Genomic DNA, 18,556 nt, shown 5'->3' with positions numbered 1-18,556 from the left:
TTTTCACGGCTCAAGGATTCATATTGTCACTTTTCTTATTTACAAAATCAGTAAACACACACATGATTCAGAGAGGGGATGAGCCCTCAGCAACGCTCTCCTTCACCCTGGGCTTGGACCTCAGTCCTGGACTACAGAATCCACCCAGCAGGAAAGGGATCTGGCAAAGTCTTTCCCTCTCTTTGTAACTTACAGACATGAGAGAATTGAGTAGGAGGTGAATTCTGGGGGCCAGGACCAGGGTGGGATGACAGGGTAGGAAAGCAGGGACAGGAGATAAGTGAGGGAAAGGATATACAGTTTTATAAATAACTAGACAAGATCTGAGCATTTCTTTTGTGGGGGGAGTGCAGACAGGAAGACTAGAGGCATGCAGGGGCAGAAGTGGGAAGGAGAGAAATAGAGCTTGCGGCCAGAGTTGGTGAGGGGTTATCTCTGAGCCTTGATTTGCCTCATCTTTAAAATGAGTGGGTTGCCCTAGATGATGCCAAAAGCAACTTGCTTGCTCTGACATGCTAGGACTCTATAGGGTTCTAGGCCTGCGGGGCTTTGGGACCAGAGCCCTGGCAATTGGAAGGGCTGGTGAGCACCCTCAGAGAGGTGGTTGATGCCCAAACAGGCTATGTCTCATCCCCAGGCTGGTACTGGGGTTCTGTGGAGGTGAAGTAGTCCTCCAGGAAGGACTGCAGGTACTCGAAGGTAGGCCTCTCCTCCGGGTCCAGACGCCAGGTCTGTTCCATGACCTCGTACAGGGATGCTGGGCAGCCTGTGGGGCACGGCATGTGGTAGCCATGCTCCACCTGTTCCAGCACTTCCCGTTTATTCATGCCTGGAGGGTGGGGCTCCGTCAGTCAGGGGGCTTAGCCCCTCCTGAAGAGGCAACCAGGAAGAAGCCCTTCCCATGACCACCCTTCCACCTCCCCACCTCCCAGCAAACCTGGGTAGGGGACTCGGCCCTTGGTGATGAGTTCAGTGAGCAGGATCCCAAAGGACCACACATCTGACTTGATGGTGAATCTGCCAAAGAGGGCAGCCTCTGGGGCTGTCCACTTGATGGGGAACTTGGTCCCTGGGGAGATTGGGGGAGAAGGGAAAGTTAGTGCAGAAATCCCTGGGAACAGCTGGATTAAGAGAATGGCATCTTTAGGACAGGAGACCCTAAGCACAGAGGTCTCTGGGCATAACAGAAGAGACCTGGTATCTAGCCAGCACTTGTTACTGTGTCTAGTATAGTACCGGGCACTTTACAAACATTGTAATAATTCTCATCATAATAAGAGCTAACACTTGTATAACCTTTGCCATGTGCCAGGCACCATTTTAAGCGATTTACGTGCATTAATTCAATTAACTTTCATGAAAACCCTGTGAGTTTTATTACTATTTTTTTTACTATTACTATTATTATCCCCATTGTGCAGAAGAGGAAAAGGTGGCACTGAGTAGTTAATAACTTGGCCAAATCACACAGCTTGTAAGTGTCTAGGATTCATACCCAGGCATTCTGGCTACAGCATTTTCCCTATTACACTCTATGGTCTTTCACTTGAGATTTATAGCAGTGCCTTGCACATAGTATGTGCTTGATAAATATCTGTTGACTTACTGTTGTCTGAATATTTTCATTGAGAATTTTATTGTCAGAAAAGACAGCTCCCAGAGAGGTTAGGTGACTTGCCCAAGTCCACATGGTTGGTAAGTGGAGGAGCTGGGTTTGAACCCAGAGTTGCCTCTTACACTACATCAGAGTGGGAATGTCCCGGATGGTCTGCGGGAAGGTGGGGCCCCATGGCAGCCCCTTGGTGCACTGGGGAGCTCTTGGAAGGTGGGGTGAGGCAGGGCACCTTGATGGGGGTTGTATTCATCATCCTCGATGAGACGGGCCAGCCCAAAGTCAGCAATCTTGCACAGCAGCCGCTCCCCCACAAGGATGTTGGCTGCCCTCAGGTCTCGGTGGATGTAGTTCATGCGCTCCATGTAGGCCATGCCCTCAGCTACCTGGGGGCGAAGGTATAGAGAGGTGGGAACACCATGGTTTGTGTGAGGGATCATTTGAAAAACCCACTTTCCAGACTGGGGCTCAAAGAGAGGGGCAGTGCCCTGCCTCAGGTCGCACAGATGATCCAGGGGGCTGGGGCTGCACTTCCAGGGGTAGGCTAGGCGTTTGAGGACACAGGGATTTGTGGAAAATAATAGGAGGGGCTCTGAGAGTTAAAGGCTGTTGTCCCAGTTTACCTGGGCTGCCATGTCCACCAGTTGGGGCAGCCTCAAATCCCAGCCCTCCCGGTCCTTGAGGAACTCCAGCAAGCTACCTGGGGAGGAGAACTCAAAAAATCAGCATCAAGACACTACTCCCAGCTCCAGGCTTGCCTTCTCTCGCTTGGCCTCGCCCCTCTCCATGACTCCTCTCACATAGTTTGACCCCATCCCTTGCTCCCAGGCCTCTCACCCTAGATCCGCCTCCGCTCAGGATTCTGCCAGGTGCCTCAACCCTTCACAGATCTCGCCCAGGCCCTACTCTCACAGACACCCTGATTCTGCCCACGTCTCATTTCTTCTCTTCCTCCATCTTCCCTAGACAAACCCCACTAAGACTCTGCCCCAGATCCTTTCTCATCACAGATCCCGCCTTCACTCGCCCAAGCTCCACCCACCAGCTGACCACCCACGAGGCTCCGCCCCCAGGCCGGGCCCGCCCCGTCTAACTTGGCCCCGCCCCCACTCCCAGTGCTCCTGTGTTTTCACTCATTCCGGCCCCTCACTCGGACCCTGCCCATTGTTTCTCGCCCCATCCCAAGTCGCCACCCAAGTTCCTCCCCCAGAGACACGCACCTTAACTTCGCCCCAAATCCCGCCCTTCCAGACTCCGCCTCATGACCCCGCCCCTCACCGTGGCACAGGAATTCTGTCACGATGTAGATGGGCTCCTCCGACACGACTGCGTACAGCTGCACCAGCTTGTCATGGCGCAGCAGCTTCATGATCTGCGCCTCCGCCAGGAAGGCCTTCGGGGACATAGTGCCCGGCTTCAGCGTCTTCACCGCCACCTTCGTGCTGCCGTTCCACGTGCCTGTCGGGCGGAAAGGCTTGTCAGGACCGGCTCGCCGCCGTCCCAAGCCCTCGCCCCTGCCTCGGGCCCCGGCCCCCGCTCCCAGGACCTCCGTACCCAGCCACACATCCCCGAAGCAGCCGGTACCCAGCCGCCGCTCGAGCGCGATGGAGCTGCGGCTGATCTCCCAGGCGTCCTTGGCCAGGCCCAGCGTCTGCGGCTTCACGGTGGTGCAGGCCGCCGTGAGCAGGTGGCACAGCCCATCGTTCACCTCTGGGCAGTGGGGGATTGGGAGGTTGGAGGTCAAAGGCAGACCAGAATGGCCCACACATTCCTCACCCCACCCCAGCCCCCAAGATCAGTTATAAGGAACTAGGACACAGTTGAGGTCACAGGCCAGGGCAGAAGGCAACCTGGTCCACTGAGTAGGTGAACATGTTGGTGCCCAGGGAAGGAGGTGGCACCAGAGGGAGAGATGATCCCTGAAAGGATTGGGGGCCTTCGCATAAGAGGTGGCCTCCATCTGGGCCTTCCCATAAGAGGTGGCCTCCAGCTGGGCCTGACAGGTAGAAATGGATTTGGGAATTCCAGACAAAGGTGTGGACATGAAGCCCTCACCCTTCCACGGACCTATCCTTGGCCTAACCAACCAAAGCAGAAACCAGGCATGGATGCTAACCTTCCCCTCAACCCCACAGCCCATCCTCCAAGTCAGGTCCACTCAGTCCCCTACCCAGCTCAGACATTAGAGGGCATCGTTTGGCCATGGGCAGCTTCATGCCTCAGTTTCCTCTGGAAACCTACAGAGCAGGATCTTGGGCTGGGAGCCCGGATATTTGGGTTCTAGTTCTGGTCCAGCCACCACTGCTTTGGGAGCCCCTTCTCTGGGCCTCAGTCTCAGCGGACTGGTTCAGGAATCTGAAGCACACGCCAGCCTTGAGGGCTGCCCTCACCAAGGTAGTGCTGCACCAGCTCCTGTACCGAGTCGAACTGAGCCCTCGTGGTGATGTAGTAGCCACCTGTGTCCAGCTTGCGGATCTTGTAATGCTTCACGTGATCGCCTCTGGCCTGGTCCCAATCTCGGATGGACAGGGAGTAGGCGCCTGTGGGCAAGGGTCACCTTTGGGCCAGCTTTCCTCGTCATCCCCAGTCTGGGAGCCCAGAAAGGCCCAAAGGGCTGGGGACTCTGAGGTTGGATGGCCACATCCCCTGAACGCAGTCCCAGTTTTACCTCTGCCCCTCCAACCCTGTCCCAGTCGTGGCCCTGTCCCAAGCCCCACCCCACTGCTCCTAGCCTCCCCCAAATGGCTAGGCTTCCCTGTTGTATGGTCAGTGGCACAGCCCCACCTTTGGTGGTCTCGCTCTCTCGAATGAGAAAGGCCCCCCGGGGGTTCCCTGGGGAGAGCAGCTGCCTCTCTGAGTCCTTCCTCCCGATCTTTCCAAAGTACCACCTGTTGGGAGGGCAGGCAAGAGTCAGATACACCCAGTTCAACCCCCAACTCAGCCTCCTGGGAAAAGTCACCTCAGTAGCCAAGATTCAGCCTGATTCGGAGGATCACAGAGAAGGCGAATGTAGAATGCCTGGTACACAGAAGGTGCCCAATAAAGGTTAGACTTCTCTCCACTCTCTGGGTTTCTCTTGAATTTAAATTGCTAGAACCCTGGTCATCAGTGACCTCATCAGGGTCCATCTCACTACCGCTTCTTCCATAGGCTCATTTACAGATGAGGAACTTGAGGCACAGAGAGGGGAACTGACCTGCCCACAGGGCTGGCTGATGAGCTCCACCTGAAATCCTTTGCCACCCACCCTACTTCTTTTCCCACCATCGCAGGCAGTCGCTCAGATTCCTCTCCCTGCACACATCTCAAACCCTTTCCTCATTTGTCGTCCAGAACGACACCCCTTCCTGCTTCTCTTCCCCTCCTTTTTTTTCCCCCTCGGCTGCACCTCGTGGCTTGTGGGATCTTAATTCCCTGACCAGAGATTGAACCCGGGCCACGACAGCGAAAGCGCCGAGCCCCAACCACTGGACTGACAGGGAACTCCCTCTTCCCTCTTTTTGACGGCTGCTGCCCAGCTCTGACTGCTGCTTTTCCTCCACTCTCTTAAATCTGGATGCTGTTCTAAGTCTCTACTTCAACCTCAGACCTCAAGCATCCCTGCTGTCTCTTGGATATTCTTTCTGGGACTGAACTGTAGCCTGAAACCAACTGTGAGAGTACACTGGGAGAGTCGAGGTGACCGTAGGTGTCATAGAAGACTCAGATGTCGTTTGATCGCTAAATTGGCCTGTGACCATCTTGGGCTGAATTAAAAGGAGCATAGTTTTCAAATCAAGGGAGCATAGTTTTCAAATCAAGTCCCAGTGAACTCTGGGACTGTCAATCCATACCTGGGTACTACGCACAGTTTGGGGAAGAGGGGAAGGCATTGGCGAATAGCGTGTCCAGGAGGGCAGGCAGGGTGGGAAAGGAGAAACTGTTGAAGAACTATGCAAACAGAACACATTCCCAAGTTTTATCAATGCTCTGCCCCCACTCACGCCCATGACATTAGCTACTTCCTTAATAATTGACATAAGCATAACAGCACTTATTTTGTGTCAGGCTCTGCTGTCATACATATATGTATTCATTTAATTCTTATAACAACACTGTGAAGTAGGTACTATTATTAACCCCCGTTAGACAGACGAGAAAATTGAAATGCCTAGTGGTTAAGCAACTTACCCACAGCCACTCGACTCTTAAGCTGTCTGCTCTAGGGCATGCGCTCTCGACCACGACACTGTTCTTAACCATGACACTGCATGGAGTGCCTCTCTGAACTTCACAACACTGCCCCAAACCTCTCGTCTTCTGCCTCATCACCTCTCCTCTCCTCCATGCCTCCTGCCACCCTCTCTAGATGAAGGCCTCATCCCGTTTGAGCTCAGGACCCCGTTCACTCCCATCTGCTCAAGGACGCCTCTCCCCCACCGACCAGCCCCCATCTGCAGCCTCTCCATCCCACCACCAGCCTCTACATATGCCCACATTTCTTCCTTCCCCAAAGGAAACCGTTCTAAGCTCCATCCTGCCATCAACATTCTGCTATATCTCTCACCTTCCTTCACTTGAAAAAGCACTTCACACTTGGGTCTCTACTTCCTCACCTCCCACTCCCTCCCAGGCTCTGCTGTCTGGCCTCCACCCCCACTTCACATGGAGAGATCTCTCACCAAGGTCACCCCCACTGCCAAATCCAGTGGCAGCCTCTGACACTCCCTCTCTTGTTTCCTGAAACCTCCCCTCCACCCTCTTGGCTGTTCTGACTTAGCCTGGCCTGGTTTTCCAACAGCTCTTTCCAAAGTTGGGTCCTAGGGCCAATCTCTTTCTCACTCTTCTCCCTCTTCCTTCTCTTCCCTGTGCAGCTCTATTTATCATCTCCACTCTGAAGAGTCCTGCCACCGCAGCCCAGGTGTGCCCTCTGCAGGAGCCACAGCAAACAAACTAAGGAGGCTTAGTTCCAATGAGAATAAGATGCCCCTTCCTCTGGGCTAATTCAGGGGCATGGCTTGGCATGGGCTGGGCACCTCGCATACAAAGCACAGCCTAATCTAATTGCTGGCCGTCTCTTCCATGTGGGTGTTCCTCTCCACGAATTCAACCTAACAAGCTCGCTCATGTATCTGTACCTGCTCCTGTGTTCCCCACTTTAGCAAATGGCACCCACTCAGTTCCTCAAGAAGGTTTTGGGTCACCCTGGATTCCTCCCACTCCCCATAGCCCAATGGCAAATCAGTCACCAAGTCCTGGTGACTCCCATTCTGCCGTCTCTCCAATCTTTACTTTTCCCATATATGTATGTATACGTGAGGCTAGATAAAGAGTTTTTATGAGCCTCAGTTTCCTCATCTGTAAAATGGGACAATAATAACATCCATAGTGTTACTGTGAGAATTAAATGAATCTAGATAGGTAAAGTATCTGCCATAGTATCTCAATTACATCAAGATACTCCATAAATGATACTTGCCTGATTCCTTAATAGAATTAATTCTAAGTACTGCCCCCTTCCATCTGTTTAGCACTTTACAATTTTTTTTTAAAGTTCATACACTGCTGTTATCTCCGAGAGGCTATATATATATAATGCTTAGCAAATGTAGCCAGACTATCTGGGTTCAAATACCAGCTCCACCTACTTACTAGCCATGTGAACTGGGCAGGATATTTAATTTCTCTGTACCTCAGTTTCCTCATTTGTAAAATAGGATTCTATTAGTTTCTAACTTTGTTAATGCAAAGGAAGCACTTTGAATAGTGTCCAGAACATAGTACATGCTAGATAATATTTACTTACTCTTAGTGTCATCATTATTATCTTTTTATCCTCACAAAGATCTTACAGAATTACAGGTAAGGAGACAGGCTCAGAGTGGAGCTGTGACTTGCCCAAGAGGTGGCCTTGAGTCTGGACTCCAGGGTCCTGTCTGTAAGGCTGGGCCTCCCCACAACCCCTACTTACTCTTCAGCCTGGATGGAGTCCACAGGGGCCACGTAGTTGCTGGGAATGTAGCCAGTTTGTCCAGAGCTGAGGGACCGAGCCTCCCACCAGTCACCCTCGCTGAAGGCACAGAACAGGCGGCGGCGTTGGCAACCCAGCCCCTGGGGCACCATGGGGCCAGGCAGGGTCACACCGAGGATCAGGTGGACACTGGCCCTGCCAACCCCTCACCTTGGGTACACACCCTCCCCAAGGCTTTCGTCTGTTCTGCCCCCAGCCACTGCAGCTGCCCCGGGAGCTTCTCCCTGCTGAAGGAATATGTTTGGGGACATCTGGGCCTCCTGGCTTTCTTTTCTGGCACTTCAGCTGGGCTGGGGTTTGGGCGGGCAGTGGACAGCTAACTAGGTCACTTCTCCATTAAAAACCCCTCCAATGGCTATATTTCCTTCTTGATAAAATCCAGACTCCTAAAGATGGCTTAAAAAGCCCTGCAGAATCTGCTCCCACCCACCTCTCCAGGATCTGCTCTCTCTGTTCTGCACTTCATACTTTATGGCCCACCTATACCGAACCACTTGGTGGTTTCCAGAAGTCATCATTTAGTTTCGTTCTCTCTAGTTTCATTCTCTCTCGCTCTCTCTTCCTTTTTTCTCACCCCTTCTTTCAATGTCTATTCATTTTTCTAGTCTCAGCTTAGAAATCACTTCCAGAAAGCCTGCCCTGATCACTACTACCCTGGAGACCATGGCTGGTGTTCTTTCTGTGCCCATAGTTCCTCAGGCTTCCCCTACATAGTAGCAACCACCCCGGCTTGTGGTTGTCAAGTATCCCTCCCAAACTAGGCTAGAGCTTTCTGAGGACAAGGACCAGGTAGGATTTCTCTCTGGGTCCTGCTCCCAGTCTAGGCCGTGTCCTGAGCTGGTGGCCTGATCACTTACATGTTGTTCAGGATGTGGAACTTCTCGCCCTTGGCGAAGGTGAGGTCATCCTCTGTTCGGGCCTCATAGTCATAAAGGGCGATGAACAGGGTCACCCCAGTCCCTGCAGAGTCAGGGCTACTCATCAGGGGGCACCACAGGGGCTGCACCCCCAGAGTCCTGTTCCACAGCCAGGTACTATGCCTCCCCACTGCTGCAGTGCACTGGATCGCAAAGGTCTTTGGAATCCAGTGGATTTCTGCTTTGGACATGGATTCAGGACACACACCTTCAAGCCCATCCCTCCCTGCTTGGGGGCTCCCTGGGGAGTCGCTTCTGCTCTCCCCCACCAAGCAGACTTCCCACCGGCATCTGTCATCAGAGTCCTTCTCTCAGACTGGGAACAGAACTATGTCTCCCCCTCAGACTGGGGTTTCTGAGGGTAGGGCTGTACATACTCCCTCAGACTGTGCGCTAAAAGCAGGGCCGTGTCTCCCAAATCATAATGGAGGCTCCTAAGGGCAAGTCCAAGTGTCTCTGTCCCCTAGGTCCTGCCAGGGTCCAGTCAGTGCCTGACTCCAGCCCATTGGACTCACCTGAGATGGCCCTGACGGTGCCCCCATTGAGGAAGGCGGGGCTGGCGGGCTGAGGGGAGAAGTTGTAGTTGGGGATATGGGCGAAGGAGGATGCAGGCCAGCCCTGAGTAGGGGCAGGGCCACAGCAGTCTGCAGCCCCGTAGCCCCTGAAGTCCTCTTCCAGGCCACCATCCTCCTTGGGCCCTGGCTCCAACTTCTTGCAGAACACACAGCCCATTCCACGTGCCCTGCTACAGAACGGGGGCATGCTTCACTTGGGGCCCCTGCCAGATATGCCACCCTAGGCACACATGCACGCACGCTTGCACACACACACTCATGCAGGCATGCAGCTTCCTCTCTCAGGCCTGGAGTAGGGGGTGTCCTCCCTAGTGAGGGATAAAGGTGGGGCAGGGCCACCGTTGCGTCCACCCCGCCAGCTGCCTTAGTGTGTGTGGAGAGAGTATGTGTCTCCTCCACGGGGCTGGTTTTCTGCTTCACGATGTTGCTGTGTTCATTTACATATTTTTGCCTCCTAGTGCTTCAATGTGTTGGGTTTCCGTGACTCCGTCAGAGTGCTTGTGTGTGTATCTCTGAGTATTTGTGAGTTTGCTGGTGTGTGTGTGTCTGTGTGTGTGTGTGTATGTGCAGCCTTTTGTGAATGTCTGCGTCTGTGTGTGTATGTGAGTGTGTGTATGAGTGTGTGTATGTTTATGGCATGTGACGACCCTGTGTGTTCATGTCTGTATGAGTATTACGTATGTATGTGTTTCTGTGTGAGCGTGCATGTGCGTGCCTGTGTGTGTGTGCGTGACTGTGCATGCAGGTGGGTGTGTGTGAGTGGGTGCCTCTGTATCTGTGTGTCACGTCTGTGTGCATAGCCCTGAGTGGGAGTATTTGTGCCTGTCTGCGTGTGTGTATCTGTGTGTGTAGGTCTGTGTAAGTAGGTGTGCATGTCTCTGTGGGTATGTGTGTGTCTCTGTGTGTGTGTGCGTGTCTATGTATCAATGTGTGTTTGTGTGTAAGTGTGTGTGAGGGCTGTGTGCCTGCACCTGGAGCTTCCCTGCAGAGGGGGATCAAGGCCATTTCCTGTCGTGGGTCCAGCCTCTGGCCTTTCAAGCTGCCTCATTCCGGCTCCCCCATCTGTTACCTAGCAACAGGGTCCTTGTAGGAGGAGGGGGCTGTGAGGAATTGTGGGGCCCAGAAAGGCCACCCCTACCCCATTTCCTGACCCTGAGAGCCCTCAGTCCCCATTCCTCCCACTCACCCCTCAGGCCCCTACTCCTGGGTCAGTGGGGCTGCGGCATGGTCCTTGGGAGGGGCCAGAGACCTGAAGGCGAGACAGAGGACACGGAAGGTGAAGTCTCTGCCAGTGTTCCTGCAGCCAGATGCCGGCGCCTGTCCTCTCCGGGAAGCCAGGGGGCCCGGGCTCGGCCCTAGCGTGCCTTCTGCCTTCATTTTCCTTCCCACAGCCCCGGCTCACTTATACATCCACCCCCAGACAGGACACGCCACCACACCAGCCCTCTCGCACTCATATCCACCTGACACACCAACACATAGAGTAGCACCCATGGTAGCACACAGTCACACACCAGTACTCACAGCGCACACTTGCATGAGTGTGCTCACCAGCACTGCCACACACCAACACAACTGACTCTCACACGAGCCCAGGCTCTGATGCATGGTAGCACACACAGGCACACACACGCCACAGGCTGCCTCTCAGGCTAACAGACTCATACACTCACACACTCGTATCTTTGGGTTAGACTCATGTCTCTAATAGGATTTCTGTCAAGCCCTGCTCAGCTCACTACAGGCCTCTGGTCACTGTCTCCTAAAAACAAGCCCAGCCTCCAGGCGCTGCCTCTGTTCCCACCCTGGGCTGGGTAAACCCTGGCAACCCCAGGACTATATCTGGTAGCTGAGTGTAGGTGGACACCTACCTCCAGAGCTTGTTCTTATCCCCACATCAGGGGAAGGCCCAGGTCAGAAGCCAGAGCCACCAGGGTCCCTTGGGGAACCCCTAAGTGAGCCAAGCCTTTGTGTCCTCTGAGCGACACAGCAGGCAGGTCATTGAGCAAGGGCTCTCCACGCCCCTCCAGAAACTCTGCCACTGCAACACTCAGAGAGGAACTGCTGGGGAGAGGGCTCAGTTTCCTCAGATATGAGATATGAGAGGGTTCACCAACCCAGTGAACCCTGATTTCTCCCAGAGGGGCCCAAGGATCCTTGGGACAGGTGCCCGGTCTTGCTTTTCTCAACCCCCAAGTCCAGTTCCCTTTATGGATAGCCTCCCCCCTCTTCTCTATGGGTCCTGCCCCTCCTACCCAGCACTACTCACCTCTTCCAGGAAGCCTTCCTGGATCCACTGGATCCAGCTGCTTAGCTGATGGCTCTGTCACATCAGTGCCCTGACTCCCACTCTAGACCCACCAGCCTGTCTCATGCTCCACTGTAACCATTCTCCCGTGTGTGTGTGTGGGGGTGACACCCATGTGGTGAGCTGTGAAGCAGGCTGTGGTTTGAGCCCCAAAATAGGCCCTGTTCACCAAGCCATTGCCGAGATCTTCACCTCAGGACCCCTCCCCTGGGGTGAAGCCACTGTCTGAAGGGCTACAGGGCTGGTTAGACTCAGGGAGAGAATAGACGTGGAGGTGGGGGGCATCTAGAGCTAAGGGAGGGGATTTCAGGCACTGAGGAAACAGATGGGGGTAAGATGAAAACAAAGGTTATAGGGTGAGAATGGAGGTCTTCTCACAGGAAGTCACATTGCACATCTCAAACAACACAGACCCCTACACGCAGGTCCACACGGCCCTCCCGACACCTTCTCAGACGCACACACGTCACCTCAGCTACACGCAGCGCCTCACACAGAGACTCTGAGCTCCTCTGTACAGATTCACAGACGCAGACATCTGTGAATACACACACACCTTCAGCCCTCACCCATCTACACACACACACACACACACACACAGCCTCTCCCAAAGAATAGCATATGGAGGATTTATAGCACTTCCTCTGTGCCAGCCACTGCATTCAACGCTTTATATATATATTACCTCATTTTATTCTCACGACAACTCTACGAGGTAAGTATTATAATTATTGATAAGGCAACTGAGGCACAGAGAGGTTTAGAAACTTGCCCAAGGTCACACAGATGATGTATCCTGGCGTTTGGTTCCAGGATCTGAACCACTTCTTTCCATTGCCTGGTCACAGACACAGAGGATTACAGCCATTCCTGCAAGCATGCACAGGTGCACAGAGCCCCCAGAGGGAAACCCAGAGATATATGTAGCTCCCCCATCCCTGAGTCACAGACCCACACAGAGCTCCCCTCTGTAAGAGATACAAACTTATACAACCTCTTGGGTCCCCACTTAGATACAATGTGGCCACTTCCAACAATGCACAGGTACCTGTTACCACAATGTTTGCAAATCAGCCTAAGGGGAGCCCAGAATTCTGAATGCCTGGAGTGGAACGTGGGTTCAGAAACTGTCAGCTTCCGAGAAGGAGGCGGAAGGCTCTATGGGCTTAGGGAGAGCCCTGGCAAGGCAGCGGGGGCAGGGGTGAGGGTATCCTGGTATACTGACTTAAAAGAAAAGGGGGGAAAAAGGCCCTGATTTGTAGCAGTTGCTGATTTCCATGGTGTAAATATTCCCACCATGGCTGATTTCAAGTTACTGAAGTGACTTCCTGAACGCTGGGCTGGAAAGAGATTCGCAGAATCAGCTCCCAAGAGCAAGTACCAGCTAGCTAGCTCCAGCATATCACTGCCAGAAAGAAACAAAGAGAAGAGACAAACAGAAATGAGAGGTAGAGAGACAGAGAGGGACAGAGACGGAGAAAGAGAGAGGCAGAGACAGAGAACTAAAGAGCTAAAGATAGGAAAAAGAGAAAGGGAGCAGGTAGGGTCCTCTCTGCTTGGCATCTGCATGAAAATAGCCCCCCAGGACTCTGTGCTCACCTAGCTCTGATCTCAACTACCAGCCACCAATTCCTAGGAGGGTAATTTGACTTCCTAAAAGTCTGGGGTGGGGGGGCAATGACTATTAGTTTTAAAATGCTAATTTATTAAACACCTACTCAGTGCCTGACATTGTGCCAAGCAATTCCCATGATTGATCTCATTTAGTGACCCTATGAGGTAGGTTTTATTTTTACCCCTATTTTACAGAAAAAGAAGCTGAGTCACAAATGTGTTAAATAACTTCCCTAAGATTAGCTACATAGCAAGTAAGGGGAAGCTAAAATGCAACCCCAATCAATTTGGCTCCAGAGCCCGTCATAAGCGATGTTGTATTTTGAAGTCCTTGTGAAAGCAATAACGTATGTACCTTAATGAGCACCTACAGTGTGCCAGGCCCTGTGCTACATGCCCTGAATTCTCATTACAGCCCAGCGAGGGGAAGTGACCTGCCCAGGGTCTCTCAGGCAATCACTGATTTTCATAGCTCTTAGAATCTGAATCCAGGTCTCTCTTTTCTCAGCGCTGATCTAGGCTGCCTGCTAACACCAGAAAGGCACTAGCTCAGAGAACGGCTACAAGTGTTCTGGTCACTGCAGGGAGTTGAGTCTGTTAATAAACACGCCTCTTGAACATCTGGTTGACAGGAGTTGGTTTCCAAAGTCTGATCTGGATCAAAATCAGGTTGTGGATGTCAGAGCTGAGGTCCAGTCCTGGACCATGTTGTTCCCACCTTCAGCATCTCCCTCTGTGTGGTCCTACCCAGCTCTGGGGCCTTGGGTGAATAATGTGAGCTCTCTGAGCCTCAGTTTTTGCATCTGTACCTTCTGTGCAGTTATTGGGAAGGCTCTTGCCCAGTGTGGCTGAGTGAGGCTGAGAACCATATGCTAGAATGACCCCAGGGACCATTTATCAGTCTACCTCCCTCTTGTGTGTAGGGGGGAAGTCACTTGCTGGAGGTCAAACAGCCAGACAGGGGATTCAAAGCCAGGATTATTAATTTGGGTCCAGAGTTCTGTTCCCGGCTATGCTCTCCAAAGCCTGAGCAGGAGGTCATGCTGTCCCTGACTGGTGAATGTCATATTTCCTACCCAGCTCCTGGCCAACTGATCACACCACCCCTGCCATACGGCAGCTGGCCACCCAGCAGGGAACCTGCCTCCCTCCCACCCCTACTCCTGGACATAGGAGCCCCAGGCTCACCCATCTTTCTTGAGGTCCATACTTGCCAATGCCACATCAGGGCTTTGATGTAGACACAGGACGTCCTGTGGGATCCGAAGACAGATTTCGCCTCAAATTCTACCCTGCCTGACAAGTAGCTTGAGACATTGGGCAAGTCAGTTCACTTCTCTCTGAGCTGCAGTTCCTTCGCCTAGAAAATAGGAATCTAAATCTCTACCTCATGGGGTTGCTTCTGCGCATCAACTGTAGTCAAGCCCCTGAAAGCACAGGGCACTCAGTAGTTGCTCAGTGAACTTTCACTTCTGTTCCCTTCCCTTGAGGAGGCCCCCTCCGAGGCTGAAGGAGGAGGAGTGGCAAGGCTGAGAAGAAAGAGAAGTGCTCTGGGTGCGGCGGGAGGGCTGAGCTGACCCAGCTGCCTGGGGGATTTCACCATAAGGGAACTGGGACTGAACAGCAGCAGGAAACCACCATCCAGCAAGAGTTCCGGCTCCTCCTCAGGGCTCTGGGCTGGCCAGGAGCAGGCCCAAGTCTCAGCCCCGCCACACCCCGTCCCTCGCCAAGGCCTGACACCCCTGATGAATGCTTCCACCCCTCACTGGGACCCTCCACCCCTCACTGGCTCTAGTGCCCTTACTGAGCCCCCCATCTCCCTCACTGAGGCCCTCGCCTCTCATAGGACCTCCAACCATCTCGCACCATTCCTGCTTGAGGCCTTACCACCCCCAGCCCTGAACACCCAGGGGCTAAGAGGCCATACCAGAGTCTGACTCTGCCACCCCGGTAGGGCCAGGTGCCTACAGCGGGGAGAGGGGCCACACTCACTTTCCCCTCCACATGGCCCTGAGGGCGTCAGCTGAATTCTCTCCATTTCTTGTGGGTAAAGGTGGTTTCTCATCTGTTGCTGAAAACCTACCCATTAGCCTCTAAAATAGGAGTCCTGAGGGAATGGAGATTCTTGGGGGATGGGAGCCATGGGTGGTCCAGGGGGAGCTGAGGGAACAGGAGCCTAGATTCCACTGTGTGGCCAGACTTCCCCGGGGTCCCATGGTAGCCCAGCCTGGTCTGCTCTGTGCAGGAAGGGCCCTGGCTCCTCCTTCCCCAGTTCTGGGGTCTCCCTACCCATCCTCCCAAAAGTCTGGCCACTTCCTTTGCCGCGTCAGCCCCAGGTGGCTGCAGAGGGCACCCAAACACCCACACATATGCTCACATGCCCATGCTCACTCACTCAAAGCCCAAAGCACACCCACAGACACTCTCCACCCTCACTCACCACTTCACACCCAGTGGGGAGCAGGTGCCATCCATGAAGCCCAGGAACCCCATACCTTCTTCCATCACGCCCCTCCTCACCCGCTCCCCCCTCCAGAGGGCTACGTGGGATTTGGTAGGGTTCGGGGGGAACGCTGGCCTCATCTCTGGCTACTTCCTTCACCACATCAGGGACGGGATGCCCTGGACTCTGGGTCCCTACTGCTAGCCTGTCAGTCCTTCACTCCCAAACCTCCATCTTCCCACCTTAGAAGTGGGAACAGAGCCCTGCTCTCCCACCACCACACACAGATGGAAGGATGCCAAAGGATTCAGGGATCACTGGTTTCAATAAAATGAAGTTTCCATAAAACTCATATTGAACTTTGTATTATTTGGAATTGAGAACGGCGAAACTTGCTGACAAACCAGTGCTTATACCATGAACATAAACACAAAAAATAGCAAAAAAAAAAGGGGGGGGACAGGGGTGGGGGGGACATATTCAAACCTGCTGACTTTCCCAGTATGGGGCCTCAACAGACCCACAAACATTTATTTCACTAGAAGTCAGCTGTGTGCTGGTTCCTGGAGGCCCTGTCAGGCCTTTTGGTCCCGCTCCATGCTTTTGGGAAAGTGAAGGGGTGATAAGTCTTAACCCCTCCAGCACACTGGGCAAAAACTGCTTTTTGCACCTGGTTCTCATGACTGGGGATAAGGTGGGGGATGGGAGCTGGGTAGGGGCAGAGATAATGTCCTACATAATTCAAATGAGGAAAATGAGGCCCAGAGAAGCCCCATAACTTGCCTAAAGTCACACAGCAATCAAGGTCCCAGTCTGGCTAAGTCCCTGAGAATGCAGATTCCCCACCTCAGGATCCCTGAACACTGAACATCATTGCCTTACTCCTCTGTCCCGCAGGCCGCCCCCGACTGAGGACCCAAAATGGGGGGGGGAAGGGAGGGGACCAAAGGGGGCACCGCGGGCGTTGAGTCCTGCTGCAGCCAAGCGCTGGGCTCGGTCTCTCCGCCCTCTTGTTGCCATGGAGACAGCCCCTCCCTGCAATCGCGGTCAAAGGCAGGATTTCCGTCGGGGCGGCCAGCAATTCCCGGATCCCGAAAGGAACGTGGACCGAGACCGCCACCGCGGGCCAGGAGGGGGCACCCAGAGAAGCCCATCCCTGCCGAGGGCGGGGACTTCCCCAGGAAACGGGAACCCACGCCTCCAGCAAGTTGAAGGAGTCCCCTAGCCAACCGGGACCCGCCCACCTGTGCTGGGCGGGAGAGTCTAGGGGGCTGCAGCGTGGCAGCCTCCCCTCCCTTCCCAGCTACAGACTTCGCCCCCAACTTCTGCCGATTCCGGATAGGGGGACTTTCTGGACCACTGGAATTGCGCCCCACGTTCTGCGTCCTCCAGAAATGGTTCTCCTTGGCCCCTTTCTGGCAAACTCCCTCACCTGATTCTCCCAGGCCCCCCAACTAGCAGTTCCTCTCTTCCAGACCCCTCAGCTTCTCCCCAAATTCTCGCTTTCAAGGTTCCCAGGCCCTTGTGGGGGTCCCCTCAGTTTCCCTCCCCCGACTCAGCCCCTTTCCCAAATTCTATCTCTACAGGTTCCCTCCGTTTTCCCCACCAGACCATTTTTGGGGGTCCTTTTAGTTTACTTTCCCCATATTCCCTCATCCCCCTCCCCAAATTTTACCAGTTTCACTCTCCAGGTCTCCTCAGTTTTCCTTTTCAGGCTCTTTTCAGAGCGGGGTCGCTTTGGCCTTCAACTCCCTCAGCAATCCTCCCCAAGTTCACGTCCCCCCACTCCCCAGCAACCCGGACCCTGGGGCCTAGGGCGGGCTGGGGGCGGGGCACCGCCTGCCCCTCCAGCCCCACCTGACTGCACCTACCTGGTCCCAGGGGACACCACTTCTGACCGACCCCGGGGCTAGCCAGCCGGGGCTCCCAGCAGCCACAAGTACCGACGGGGGTGGGGGCGAGAAAACTGGGGTGCTGCCCGCCTCTGACCGCCGCCCCCCTCTGGGCAGAGAGGAGGAAGCAGCCTCGGACTTCTCTTATTGCAGCCGCAGCGGCGCGGTGGCGGTGGCGACGGGGAGAACTTGCAGTCACGCCCCAGCCCCAAGCCAGCTGCCCGCAGCGGGGAGGGGCCCTCAAATCCCAGGCCCTCCCGCCCCCATTTCCCACCTTCCCCCGGGTTACCGCGGCTTGGCTTTCCCAGGCCTCCCCCTGCACCCTGGCTCCTGTCCCCAGACCTGAACCCCCAGCACAACCTTCCCAAGACCCCCTCCAAAGGGGCAGGTTCCTAACACCCAGAAGCACCTGCTCTTTTAAAATCATGGCATTTGAGGTTAAGAGGGGCTTTTCTCTATCACTGCCCCACCCCCCTTCTGTAGCTGAGAAAACTGAGGACAAGATGCGGACAGACCTTAACCCAAATTCTCACAGCCAGTTGACCTCAGACTGCTGTCACCAGGGCCACTTCGGATCCAGTCACCACACCTTGCCATCCTTGGGGACTGAGCGCCGTGGAGGCAGGGATCTAGGACAGTGGGGAGCAGCAGAAGACCCTTCTCTTAGGAAACTGCTTTTCAGAGGATCAGTCACTGGGCTACACTGAGGAAGCAGGGAGGTGTCAAGCCTCCCCCGACACCCAAGTTTTAGAAAAACTGAGTAGCATCTTCTATCACAGTTCCAGCCTTTCCAAGGTCAGGGAGGACCCTGACCTCCCCTCAACCTGGGGTTCAATCCCCCCCCCCCACCACTATTACTTCTTCAGCCTTCAGCCAGGACCAGGAGAATCCCTCCTGTCTGGGGAGGAAGAGATATGTGTGGGAGGGCTGTTTGGTGGAGAAGTATGTGTGTTGGGATATAGTGGGGAGGCAGGGAGCGTGTGTAAGAACAGGTTTGTGTGTGTGTGTGTGTGTGAGTGTGTGATTGGAGGCAATGAACGTGATGACTGCAATTTTGGAATCAACAACTGGGGCACATTATGCGGGCACATGTGCTTCTGTGTATGAGCAGGGATGCGTTTGAATGCCTGTGTGTGTCTGTGTACGCGCATGGGCTCACGTGTGTCTCAATATGCTTGCGGGGTG

General features: G+C 54.1%; 1 protein-coding gene across 9 annotated transcripts; it reads right to left on the bottom strand.

The window, feature by feature from the left end:
* FGR (FGR proto-oncogene, Src family tyrosine kinase) lies at positions 1-17,533 on the bottom strand. 9 transcript variants are annotated; one of them, XM_029229486.1, is made up of 13 exons: positions 17,351-17,533; positions 10,301-10,363; positions 9,055-9,284; positions 8,480-8,582; positions 7,563-7,661; positions 4,397-4,500; positions 4,003-4,152; positions 3,167-3,322; positions 2,891-3,070; positions 2,236-2,312; positions 1,845-1,998; positions 938-1,069; positions 1-829 (listed from the first exon to the last, which is right to left on the bottom strand). In XM_029229486.1, exons 3-13 carry the CDS (start codon positions 9,269-9,271, stop codon positions 621-623), a joined length of 1,581 nt encoding a protein of 526 aa, XP_029085319.1. In that variant the 5' UTR covers positions 9,272-9,284; positions 10,301-10,363; positions 17,351-17,533; the 3' UTR covers positions 1-620. The 9 variants fall into 9 exon arrangements, with proteins under 9 accessions (XP_029085319.1, XP_029085321.1, XP_029085320.1 ...); XM_029229488.1 differs by lacking the exon at positions 17,351-17,533 and adding an exon at positions 17,155-17,169; XM_029229487.1 differs by lacking the exon at positions 17,351-17,533 and adding an exon at positions 14,225-15,340.
* Positions 17,534-18,556: the final 1,023 nt, after the last annotated feature.

Source organism: Monodon monoceros, unplaced genomic scaffold (genome assembly GCF_005190385.1).
Source record: "Monodon monoceros isolate NGI ecotype Baffin Bay Population unplaced genomic scaffold, NGI_Narwhal_1 Super_Scaffold_18, whole genome shotgun sequence".
Classification (NCBI taxonomy): Eukaryota; Metazoa; Chordata; class Mammalia; order Artiodactyla; family Monodontidae; genus Monodon; species Monodon monoceros.
This window is presented reverse-complemented; position numbering and strand designations above follow the sequence as displayed.

What these genes read in the sequence shown, in the direction of transcription:
- FGR (XM_029229485.1), bottom strand. Translation starts at nt 9,301, where the DNA reads ATGCCCCCGTTCTGTAGCAGGGCACGTGGAATGGGCTGTGTGTTCTGC. An exon ending in TTCCACATCCTGAACAACAT is followed by an intron (nt 7,662 to 8,479) that starts GTAAGTGATCAG and finishes CTGTGCCTTCAG; the next exon opens with CGAGGGTGACTGGTGGGAGG. An exon ending in TGGTGGACATGGCAGCCCAG is followed by an intron (nt 1,999 to 2,235) that starts GTAAACTGGGAC and finishes CTTCGCCCCCAG; the next exon opens with GTAGCTGAGGGCATGGCCTA.